The 12,703-nt window shown below is 49.3% G+C and overlaps 1 protein-coding gene across 1 annotated transcript in view; it reads right to left on the bottom strand.

Annotated features, from left to right (window-relative positions):
- The window catches only part of Gsg1l (GSG1 like), a 201,939-nt gene that overhangs the window by 36,390 nt on the left and 152,846 nt on the right, over window positions 1–12,703 (bottom strand). Inside the window, exon 4 of the mRNA XM_005064445.4 lies at window positions 1,519–1,630. Within this exon, the coding sequence (XP_005064502.1) occupies window positions 1,519–1,630 (112 nt within the window). The remainder of the gene's footprint in view (window positions 1–1,518; window positions 1,631–12,703) is intronic.

The raw sequence follows: 12,703 nt of genomic DNA, 5'->3' as shown, positions 1-12,703 counted from the left end.
GCTTTAATGAGTCCTGTGGAATGAGCTGTGTGGAGGCAGTGTAGGCAAAGGAGCCAGGCCCGAGGGGAACACAAGGCCCTTGGTCAAAATCAGCAGGCTCAGCCTGGGAGCCCAGAGCTACAGTGGGAGCCAGGGGCTGCTTAGTGCCCGGGGTACAGACAAATCCTAGCACTGTACTAAAGCTGTGTGACCCAGGGCACACAGTCTTCCTTTTCTGAGCCTTGGTTCCCACATAAGCAACAGGAGGTCACCATTCATGTCAAATCCTGGGTGACAGCAATCTAAGAAGTCTGTGGAGTGCTGCAGGCATGGAACACCATGTCTGGAACACCTGCCACTCATCACCATGAGCACCAGACCACTGGACTTGGCTTCCTTCTGCTCCCGGGCTGCGCTCCGGTCAGGTTTCTTGAGTCCCCTGGTCTCCTGAAGTACTGACCCAGAGCCCTGTTGGGACCCATGGGATCTGAGCCACCACTGCCGCATCTCCAGCACCGTAAGGAACAGCCACAGAACAGCCACAGTGTGCCCAGAGCCACAGTGCTCAGGAAATATGTGTGTCCCCAGGCACCAGGATGTGGTCTAGACTGGTAACCAGGCCAGCAACACTGTGGTCATACACTCTCCTGTCTGTTAACAGCTCACTCCACCACTATCGCCTGTGTCCTTGTGAGTCTCTCCACTCCCTGTGAAGGGATGCTCTGGACCATGTGACTTGAATACCACGACCCTTCAGACCCTTCTCACTTCCCCAGGATTTAAATCATTGGCTCACGGATGGTCACATAAGCCCCCAAAACCACTCCCACCCCCTCATCCCCCATCCTTCCCCCTTTAAGTTGCAGCACATTTGTAAGGTGTTCTGGAGTCTGCTTGGCAACTGCTTTTACCACGACTTTGAGGAAATCTGCTTGAGACTGAAGCTATGAGAGACTGAGGAAGGGGGGAGAGAAAGACTGGATCCCTGAGGGAATCATGAGATTTGGATCCAGCTGTTCCTGAAGCAGAAATTGCAGGGGCTCACCCAGCATGCATCCCCTAGGACTCATTCCTAGCTCCAGAGGTTGGCCTGCTTGAGCTGAAACACTGCTCTCAAGCCATTCCCCGGTAGCCATGACTATTCAAGAGAAAAAAAAAAGAACCTGTGCCCATCAGAGGGAAGTTTGGGACCTCAGCACACACATGGGGTTAGAGAGGCCTCGTCTCTGCATGTGAAGGACACACTGGCCATGGGGAAGTTGCTTACCACTGTTGAGCCCCAGGGTATCTTCACTTAGACTGATGGGGCAAGATCTTGTCACAACCCAGAGTCCCAGATGGTTGTGTGTGCCCACCGCCACTCCCTACCCTGTCCCGTTCACCACCCACATCCTGGCTTCTGAGTTGAAGCAATGAGTAAGCACCCTTGTTCCTGTCAGCATGGGTTCCCACCATTGACAAGCCAAAGGATCCTGACACGCTCCTTTGTGTACCCATCATGATTCAGACTCTGGTACCTGAAGGCCAAAGGTCACTTACCAGAAGGACCACCCATAGTCCCAGGAGTGAGGTCTCCAGTCTTCAGGGCCGAGGCTCACGGTGACCTGGAACACCTGTGTGTACATCATGTGCGCGACCATTCCCAGGAGGCCTGTGGAGGAGAGCAGGCATCAGGATTCAGGGAAGGATCTTGTCCCCATCTCAAGGACCCTCCAGACACTTGCCAGCTGTCTGGACAGTATTGGAAGAGTGCATGGACCCCATGGAAGGGACGTTATTGGGAGCAGAGGCTGGGAGGCAGTGAGGTGGTCCAGAGGATGGAGGGCAGCCCCGGGGAAGTTTAAGCAAAGCAAACAGATATAGGTTAGAAACTGATCCTGAAAGGGGCCACAGAGGTAAATATTTGAGGCTGAGGGCCATGCAGTCTCTGTTAAAACTATTTACTCATCCAACTGGCTGTGGCTGATGCTAACTAATGAGTTTCCCCAATAAAACATTTTCTTTACAAAGCAGACAATGGGCTGGTTTTAGCCTGTAGCCTTGTTTGCTGACACCTGTGTTAGAAAGACCCCGTGGCAGAAGTGGTCTCCAAAGTAATTTGCAAAGCTCACTGCAGAGCAACCGTTCTCAACCTGTGGGTTTCTGACCTAAGACCATCGGAAAACACAGATATTTACATTACAATTCATAGCAAAAACAAAATAACAGTGATGAAGTAGCAACAAAAATACTTTCATGGCTGGGGGTCACCACAACATGAAAGCCTGTATTGAAGTGTGGCAGCATTAGGAAGCCTGAGAACCGCTGCTGTAGTCATAAAAGCAACTTCACAGATGTCTTTTTAACAAACCAGTATTTTGAAAAGAATGAGATAATGTCTGAATCTTCTGTCCCCCATGGAATGTCCCCTCAGGTTCATGTTTGGACACTTGTCCCTGCTGCAGCTGGTGGTACTCTTATGGAAATGGTGGACACCGTAGGAAGTGGGGCCCAGCCGAAGGCGGTAGGTCATGGGGTGGATCCATTAATTATTCCTGCCCCTTGTCTTGCTCTCTGCCTCTTGGTCCACCATGATATGAGCAGCTGCTGCCATATTACCTGCTGCCAAGAATGAGCTGCCAGCCTGCCTCCCCCACCATGGTGGACTTAAGCCACAAAATAAATCCTTTTCCCTTCGGTTGCTTTGCCAGGCATTGCGGTTACAGTGACACAAAAGTGACCCATGACACAGGCGAATGTAGCTGGGGTAAATGTTCTGTGGACTGTTTAGCTCCGAGCGTGTGCAGTGTTGTGACATGGGGATAACTCACCAGTTGGAGAACTGTGAGCTTGAGGAATAACGGGATGGGCTCTTTTCTGACACACTTTTTCCTGTGTGGCTTTGGGCTAAGCACTTGATCTTTCTGAATCTCCAGTCTTTCCATCACCCTCAAGATGAGGATCGTGACAAGCATGGGGGATCTCAAGGGACCCCAGATAGGGCAGCCTTGGTATCTGATACCCACTAGGCACAAAATCATTATAGCCACTGGGATTATTACAAAACAGAGCACATCTCTTGGGGGGCGGGTTATAGACTGTCCTCTAAAGCCTCCTGTGTGACCAACCCTAAGATACAGACTCGGTCTTCAGCAGGGAGTGTCACGGAGCAAGGAGGTAGACACATGCAGTACAACAAAAGTTATATTTTATTATGCCAAGGTCATCATACAAGGTTCACATTCTAAGTCCCTAACTACTGTCCTAAGCCTATCTTTCCAAGGATGCTCACCTGGGCGATGTATCTTAGCTGAATGTCGGGTCAGTCTCCATCAAAAGTCTCTGATTTGAGGGTCAGAACCCTGGGGGAGACTCTCCAATAGCAGGGCTAACCAAGGTGGGGTCTACTCAGGTGTGCAGAGCAGAGCCTTGCTCTCGGTCTCTTATGTACTGTCCAGTGGGTGTCACGGGGTCTAGAACTAAGTCTGGTTATCTTGAATGAATGATGTCACTGAGTTCTGGTTATCAGGTGCAGCCTAGGTGTAGTGGGGATGCTGACTAAACTGTTTTTAGACAAGTCTAAACAGCAGTTTTTACTACACTCATTATGGGGAGACAGACCTGAGAAGAGGCAGAAAGGAGACCAACATTACAGCTCTCAGGTAACACCATCATGGAGGGAAGTCAATGCTGGAGTCCAGGGCAGGAACCTGGAGGCAGGAGCTAATGCAGAGCCCATGGACGAATGTTGCTTACTGGCTTGTTCCCCATGGCTTGCCCAGCCTTCTTTCTTATAGCTCCCAGGACCACCTGCCCAGGTGTGGTCCCTGCTACAGTAAGCTGGGCCCATACACATCAACCGTCAATCAATGAACTAACCTGCAGACTTGCCTGTAGGCCCATCAGACGGGGACACTTTATCAGTTGAGGCTCCCTCTTCCCAGATGACTCTAGCTTGTGTCAGGTTGATAAATACACAACCCAAAACACTAACCAGGACAAGACACCAACCAGATGCAGATTCTCTTGGGTTTTGTTGTATGGTTTGTTTTATTTTGTTCTGGTTTTTGTTGTTGTTGCTGGTCTAAGTTTTACCGTATAGATCAGGGTCAACTAGAATTTAACAGCCCTATCATCCTGCATTCCAAGGTCACCACCACGCCTAGCTTCCAGATACTCTTTTAAAAACTTTTCTTGGTGTGTGTGGTATACATGTGTATATATGCACATATGTGTTTAGATGTGCACACATGGGGACCAGAGGGCAATACTGGGCGTCTTCTTCTATTGCTCTCCACCTTATGGAGCGTGGAGTTCACCAGTTGCCAAGACTAGCAGGCCAGTGAACCCCACCCGGATCCTCCCTAGCAGTGGGAAGGCAGGGTACACCACCACACCCGGCTTTTTTTGTGATCTGCATCCGGATGCTCACTCTTGCCTGGCAGACACTTTACTAACAACCATCCTCCCAGGGCTCCAGACAGTCCTAACCAGGCCTCTTCCCATGCTGCCTAGACTGCAGCTGCCCCTCCTCTCATTGCCTCTGCCACCATTTGCCCTGCTGCTAAAGAGAAGGCAAGAGAGAAGGTGGTGATAAGAGAAGAAATGGTGGTTGTTGGGGAAGTCCTGTGTATTTGTCAATAAAGCACTGTTGGCCAATAGTGAACTAAGATAGGTGGGACTAGGAGTCGAGGAGGACTCTGGGTAGGAGAAACACAAAGAGTCAAGATGTAACGCCATGGGGTAGGAAACCCAGAACTATTCTCCGGTAAGAGAAATACTTAGATTAACAATTACGGGGTAATTACTTGAGTCAGAGCTAGCCAGTAAGAAACAAGCAAGGCCAACAGCTTCATAATTAATATAACCTCCTGTGTGTTTATTTGGGACTGATGCGGCTCTAGAACCAGGCTGGCAGGAAGGCTTCTCTCAAGGAAAAAGTTTCCCTTTACAGGTGGTGATGGCAGATGAAGTAAAGGGGGACAAGGAGATGGGAGAGGAGAGGATGCCTCATGCTTCACCTGGCACCTCTAAAAGGACAGAGGGCAGAAAGGGAGGGAAAGTTCTATTTGTGTCATTTACCAACTCCCACAGCCAACCTTGGGCTACCAAGGTGACGTCCCCAGAGTGGAGCAGAAGAGAAGAGAGCACTGTGACCTTGTGAGCTGAGCCACAGCCCTTACCCCAGCCTTCCACATGGGACTCCAGGGTTCTGAGACAGAGGATTCCAGGTTGTTTTCAGTCTTGGGCCAATGACAGGTGCTGAGTCCCATTAGGGGCTTCCTGCAACGCTCCTCCCAGGCCTTAGCAAGGCTTGATGCTATAAAATGATAAAGATCTAACTGTCCCATGGCCAGACTGTGTGCTATTGTCCCTTAATGCCACTGAACTGTGTGTTGTTATGTTTATTAACTGTTCCTGCTTCCTACCCTTTGAGTATACGTGGCCATACCCTTCCTCAGTCTTGTGTGTGTGGTAGGTAGGGTGTAGAATGTGTAGTATATGAGTCTATGTGGGGTGTGTGTGTGTGTGTGGTGTCTGTGTGCCTGTGTATGTAGTGTGTGGTACATGTGTGTATGTATGTGTTGTGGGTATGTATATGTGGTATGTGTGGTGTATGTGTGTGTGGTGTGTATACTATGTATATGTGTGTGGTGTGGAATGTGTATGCATGTGTTGTGGGTATGTGCATGCAGTATGTGGTGTATGTGTGTGTGGTGTGTGTACTATGTGGTGTGTGTGTGTAGTCTGTGTAATGTGTGGTGTGTGGGCACACATGTCAGCAGGTTCTTCTGGAGGTTGAGGATGGTTTACCACTCTCTACCTTAGTCCTGTTGAGACATGGTCTGTTATCTGTTATTGAACTAGGAGATGAGCTGGTGGCTGCAAGTCCCAGCAATTTTCCTGTGTCTGTCCCCCCACAGAACTGGCTACAGGCATGCACAGCACCGTGCACAGCCTTACACATGGGTTCTGGACTACAGAGCTCCAGTCCTTGTCCTGGCTCAGCAGGTACTCTGCTCACCCTCACATTTCTCCAGCCTAGCCATGGTTATTTCTAAATCTATCTCCTGAGGAACTGGGGGAATTGCTCAGTGGATCAAATTCCTGTTATGCTAGCGCATTCAGGTCCCACATAAAGCTAGGCATGGCGGGTATGGGAGGGGAGAGACCATCCCTGAAACTCATTGGTCAGCTGGCCTAGCTGTTCAGTGAGAGACCTGCCTCAAAAAGGAAAGGTGGAGACCAATAGAGGAAGACACAGACATCGACCTTGGATTTACATGTTATGTTCATACATGTAAATACCCCACATGAACATATACATTTGACATACACACACTGTACTCACCACACACACACACACAAATACACCATCTCTCTATGGCTTGTAGAGGTTCTTTATGTACCCAGGCTACTAATCTTGGCTGCTGCACGGATGGCAAAGCTGCTTGCCTCCTCTGCACACTTCTTTCTTTTTCAGTGATAGGTTTTGTTTTTCAGAGAAGTTTGATTGGCAGGCACAGAGTGCTCATATACCCCCCACCCCTGTTCAGAAGTCAGTTTCTTTTCTCCTATGGAGGAGTCAAAGTCTGATCATCACTTTTCTCTAAAACTCATGGTGAATACATATTATATTTATCTTTCTGGGTCTACATGAATCCACATAGGAAGGGGAAAAAGACAAGATCTCCTGAGTAAACTGGGAACATGGGGGGGGGGCAGTGGGGGTGTGGAAGGAGAAAGGGGAGGAGGGAAGGGAAGTGGGGGAAATGTATAGCTCAATAAAAAAATGACAAAAAATAAAATAAAATATTCCCTCAAAAAATCTGTGTGGGGAGAGGTGGTACATACTTGTAATCCCAGCCTAGAGGTGGAGGTCAGCCTGGCTACTGGAGACCTTGTCACAAAAATAAAACAAAAGAAAATATCTTTGTAGCCTTGTAAAGTCCTAGAATCTAGAGCTACATGTTGTAAGATACAAATAACTGGACCTGATACAACTTGTCCACTTGCTGCTTGGGTTAAAAACAGGCGGGCAGTCAAAACAAAACAACTCATGGGCCCCATGACTCCGATTTGTACAGCACACACATAGGTCTGGCCACTCTGTAGACGCATGTCCACCATTCAGTGCCTCCAAAGGAGTTCCAAATTTCTATTCTCCTGGGTCCCTCTGCTACCTCCTCCCTACACCCCCTAAGGGGGCTGCAGCCTTTCATCTGTTTCCTGTCTCTGTGGTTGGACGTGTGGCTGTTGGAGTCAGATGGTGAGTCTCCCCACTGCTTGTCACCAAGCAATAAGCAGTCTTAGTCCTTCCGTGTCTTCTCATAGTTGGAATGCTCATTTGTTTTTATTTCTGAAGAAATGTCCAAGACCTGGATGGACCACAGTTTGTTTGTTCGTTAGTCTGTAGGAAGGCATCTTGGTTGCTCCAAGGTTTTGGCAATTATGGATAAAGTTGCCTTTGCCTTAGATTTCTACAGCTGATTGAGTCATTTATCAGCCTTTTATGGCTTTGCTTTTTGTGTCTCCTTAGCACATCCTCATGTATTTCCCCAACACACTTACAGAAGTTCACATCAGTCCATCCAGACTCCAGACTGTTCCACGATGTGAGGTAAGGATCTGACTTCATTTCCTCGGTGACTCGCTTATTGCTTTGAACCCTGACAGACAGCTCCTTCTTTCTCCGCTGGTTTTAAATGATTCTTTTATGCTGGTTGAGAATACCAAAAATCCAAAAACTCAAAATGCTCTAAAATTGAAAACTTCTTCAGTGCTGACAAGTGGCAAGCTTGCCCCTGACTTCATGTGACAAGCCACAGTCAAAACACAGGTGTGAGCACCATATAAAAATCATCTCCTGGCTGTGCCTGAGGTGTAGATAAAGCATAAATGAACTTCCTGTTTAACCTTGGTTCCCTCCCAAGATTCCTCATTTGCATATGCAAATAACTCAACTCTAAAAAAATTATTCTAACTTTCTCTGGTCCCCGGTATTTCAGATGAGGGATGCTCACCCACACAATATTCCAAGTCTCCTAACACACAGGGCTATATTTCCTAGCTCATTCCACCTGTGTTCTGTCCTGCCAATCCAGATAACACCCCCCACTCACGCTGTATCAGTGCCACACTTATTTTTTTTTCAGCACAGGGTTTCTCTGTGTCCTGGTTGTCTTGGAACTCGCTCTGTAGACCAGGCTGGCTTCAGACTCACAGAGATCCACCTGCCTCTGCCTCCCAAATGCTGGGATTAAAGGCATGCACAACCATGCCTGGCCATACCACACTTTTTAAATCATTGCACTTCTATAGAAACTATGACTTGTAATGATGAGGCTTTCCCCTGTGTTCCTGCCCAGTGATCGTTCACTCTGATATTGCTGTCCTCTCGCAAGCTCCACCACCTGGGCTCCACCACCTGGGCGAGCCTCCTCACCTCCCACCTCCCCCAGCCTGGTCCAGTCCCTCCCCCAGCCTGTATCCTGCCCTTCCCCAAAGGCTTTAAGAGTCACCAGGACTCTCAAGAGTATGGCCTCCTCCTTTGTAAAATGGGGCCAGCAGGCTGGCTCAGTGGGTAAAAGCCTTTTCTGTATAGGCCTGATGACCACAGTGGAAGGAGAGAACTGACTCCTGAGAGATGTCCTCTGATCCCCGCCACACACGCACGCACACACACACACACACACACACACACACACACACACACACACATACACCACACACACACACACACACACACACATACACACACCACACGGCTACACTACCCCCATACACACATACTAATAATAAGTAAAATATTCATTAACAGTGTTAACAGCAAGAAGTTTCCACGAATATTTTGGCTGAAGGAAAACATTAGTATGAACATCTACAGAGTGGATTTGGAAGGTTCACATGTTCTGGGCCTGGTCCCCAGCTGGTGGGCATGATCCCTTCCTGTGCCGCATGATCCCTTCCTGTGCCTCCTCCACCAGAGGCTCTTGCCACCATGATGTCCTGCCCAAGGACATGGGCCAAGTGATTACACGAGACCATGAGCTGAAAAAGACTCATAGCCCCTGAAGTTTTGGTGTCAGATATTTCACCCCAGAGACTGCAAGGCAGCTTCAGGAGCTGGCACACCTGACCTTAGTTAGGGCAGAAGAGGCAAGGTCACACAGCACCTAATACAGGATGTCCCAGCTGTGCGCCAAAGCTAGACCTGGGTACTGGCAGAATGATTTATTTCCCCGGGTCTTGGCTTAGAACAGTGGTTCTCAACATGAGCATTGAAGGACCCTTTCACAAGGGTGGCCTAAAACCATCAGAAAACACATATTTACATTATGATCCATTACAGTAGCAAAATTACAGTTATGAAGCAGCAATGAAAATAATTTTATGGTTGGGGGGTCACTGCAACATGAGGAACTGTATTAAAGGGTAGCAGCATTAGGAAGGTTGAGAACAGTGGCTTAGAACAACACTGATCACTAGATTGAATTCTACTTATCCCTAAACGGGAAGGGCCTCACTTTAGGAAAGTTCAATGCATGAAAATCGTGCATCTCAAAGACACAGAACTCTCTGCCTTGAAACCAGACCCCATGCTGTTTGTGCTGGGGAAGTACTCCCCCACTGAGCCTCAAGTAAGGCCCAATTTATCTTTTAAATAACACCACAGTTACTGGTCGTAAGAGGAAGGGAGAAGGAAGGAGGCTGGGTAAGAGGTTGAGTTGAGCTGCTTGGGCCCAATCTGGAGGCAGTTCTGGGTGAGTGTTGAGACCTAGAGTCACAGTTTGTGTGTGTCGCACCAAAGCTCGTGTCATATGTTGGGAACATAACCCGTACATTTGGATCTAATGGCATTTGGAGGTGTGACTCTGGGGGTGATTGGAGGTGTTAGATGACATGTTGGTGTGTAGCAGAGGAAGGAGGCTCAAGCTGCCTCGTTTGCTCTTTGTCAACACATGATGCCTCCACCAGGAGCCAGGGCACCTCCAGACCCAACACTCTGATGCGGACTGGATGCCAGCATCATGCTCTCAGGGTTACCAGCTCCAGAAGCAGATGCTAAAGATTCGTCTCTTTTGCATCAATGCCTTGAGTATGTTGTTTCAGCAGCAGAAAAAGATACAGCTTTATGGCCGTGGTGTTTGCTGGTGGCCAGACATGGGTGGCAGAGCTGTCTTAAAGTCCAGGCTGGCTTTTGGTTTGAGTGTTGGACAGATGATGATACATGTGTTGAGACAGAAAAGCCCATGAGAAGAGGGGAAGAAGTCTGGGTGAGTGCAATCCTATGGAGCCATCCTTGCTTGAAATGCTTATTTTCCATCTTCGCAGATACGGAGCGGGCAGTTAGTGTTCACGGCTGCAGTTGGGAGCTGTCGAGCTGGAAACAGATGCGCACAGCATCAGCTCAGAAGAACAAATGAGGTGGCAGCTCGGGAGAGACGGTAGAGAGAATGGGAGAGCAGAGGAGGGGTATGAGGCTCAGCGGCGGGGGCAGGGACCAGCCGAGGAAGCTAAACTGGGCACCGGGATGGGAAGAAAATGGGTCAGCCCGGAGTCAAGCGAAAGGCACTCGAGGGAGAGAGCAGTATCCGCTGAAAGATGATGGAATAGGAAAGTGACCCTTGGACTGCCCAACTAGGGATCACAGCATGCGTGACGACCTTCTGGTGCTATGCCACATCTGTTTCCGGGTCAACCTTGTACCCATACCCACACCCACTTTAACTCTCACGCCTCCTCAGGCCCTGTGTAGCTGGGCCAGGCTTATGTAAATGGGTGGCAGGAAGGGACCTTGGGTGGGGGTGTCATGACCCTCCTTCTTCTATGAGGAACCACAGGCCAGACCTTGTGAAGGTCTCCTGCAGGCAACCACAGCACTCTGACTGAGCTCCATGACAAACAGACCCATGACTCTCCTCCGCACCGAGCAAGGGCGAGTTGAGGTCACTAACCGTGAGTGAGGAGGCTCGGCATGCAAACAGGGGCACCAGAGGCTTGAGGGCTGAAGAGATGTGAAACAGTCTTTCCAGAGAGCAGAACCGTGCAGACAAGCTGGACGCGTCCCTGACTTCCCGGCACACACTTTGGGTCCTGTGCTCAGGAGTAAAAGCCAGACCAGGAAGCAAGGCTGGGGCAAGCAGGTGGAGAGAATGGTTGGCCTAGCCACTCTGGGTTTGCCACGAGGCATTTCCCAAATCATGTTTTGTCCCACTGCTGGGGGAGGATGGGCAAGGGCTGCTTCCTAGTCGTCCCTGAGGTCTGGCAGATGAGACCCAGATTCCCTATTCTGAAGACACACTCTCCGGTCTGGAGACTGCACCTGCATCAGGTGAGGTCTGGGAGCAGCGGCAGCGACCCAGTTTCCAGCCTCAGCTAGTCCTGGCCCAGCTCTCTTTTGCAGCGCTGAATGCTTTGCATGATTGCCATGCTCCATTTAATGGCACGATCATGGAGGTGGCTGACTAATTAGCTTATAATAAGGTTTGTTATTAAAGATGTTATTAAAGTCTCGGTTATTACATAGAACACTTGGGGAGCATTCATCTCTAAATAAATATTCTCGCATGCACTGGAAGTTGATCTAGACTGCTAGCGGTCCCAGAATCACATCAAGGACTTGAGAACCAGGAAGAGCAGTTGGGGACACACCACGAACTGGAAGCAGATACAAGAGGGCAGGAATGGGTTAATGACTAGCCCTGCTGGGGACCCTGGGATGACATGCAATCTCACCGAGCCTGTACCGAGCACCTGCTGGCTGCTAGACTTTTCTTTTTCTTTCCTTTTTTTGTGATGGGAAATTAACTTTATTCATAGGCGGCCTCAAGTGCATTGCCAGGCAGGTCATCTTGAGATGAGTGAACTGAGAGGCCACAGATGAAATTAAAATGCTGAAACCACATGCTTATGGAGTTAATATTGCGGCTGAAGGAGGGGGATGGAGACTCAGGTGCTTAGGGGACATGCAGGTTTCCCTGGGTGGAATCCTGAGGACCATCTCCAAACACACACAGAGGTTCTATAGGGTGCTGGTGGCCAGCACATGCCAGCACTGTGGGAGAGACACCAGTAGGAGTTTATGACCATTGTGACTAGCCTGGGTCTCACTTCTGCCCTGTCAAGAAGCTGTGATTTTCATCTACATGTCATGGCCAGGGGACAGTGGCTGTCCAGTGTACACCTGAACTTGCTTCCAGCCTGGGTTCCTCTTTCTCTGTAACACAAGAAAACTGATATTTTTTCTTCTGTTCTAAATGGCTCCTTCACCTGGGACAGAGCTCAGGGTTATCCTGGAGAGAAGCCTGTCACCAATGTCTGGTCTAAGCTCAGCCTAGTCCACCCTGGCCAGCTGGAATGGAGCAGGGTGGAAGGACAGACAGGCCGCTGGAGAGAAACTGTTCACTTGCCCCCTTTACCTTTCCCCTTCCCTCACGCGCCTGCTCTCCTCTCTCCAATGCCTCTCCAGTAGCCAAGGCTGGCCCCCAACTCCCTGTCCTCTCCCACTCTGCTTCCAAAGTGCTAGGCTCTCAGGTTGCCACACCTGGTAAAAATGAATGATCCTTCATAAGGCAAATCCACACGGCAGCCCAACTCTTCTCTCCATCCCCCTGGTTTTTTGTTTTGTTTTGTTTATTTTTTTAGACTGAGTCTCACTCTGTAGCCCAGGATGGCCTCAACTTCCCAAGTGCCAGGATTACCGGAATGACCCACCACACTGAGCAGTGTACCATTCATCCAC

Source organism: Mesocricetus auratus, unplaced genomic scaffold (assembly GCF_017639785.1).
Source record: "Mesocricetus auratus isolate SY011 unplaced genomic scaffold, BCM_Maur_2.0 Super-Scaffold_4256, whole genome shotgun sequence".
In the NCBI taxonomy this organism is placed as follows: Eukaryota; Metazoa; Chordata; class Mammalia; order Rodentia; family Cricetidae; genus Mesocricetus; species Mesocricetus auratus.
The sequence above is the reverse complement of the archived record's forward strand: the minus strand, read 5'-3'. Positions and strand labels throughout refer to the sequence as shown.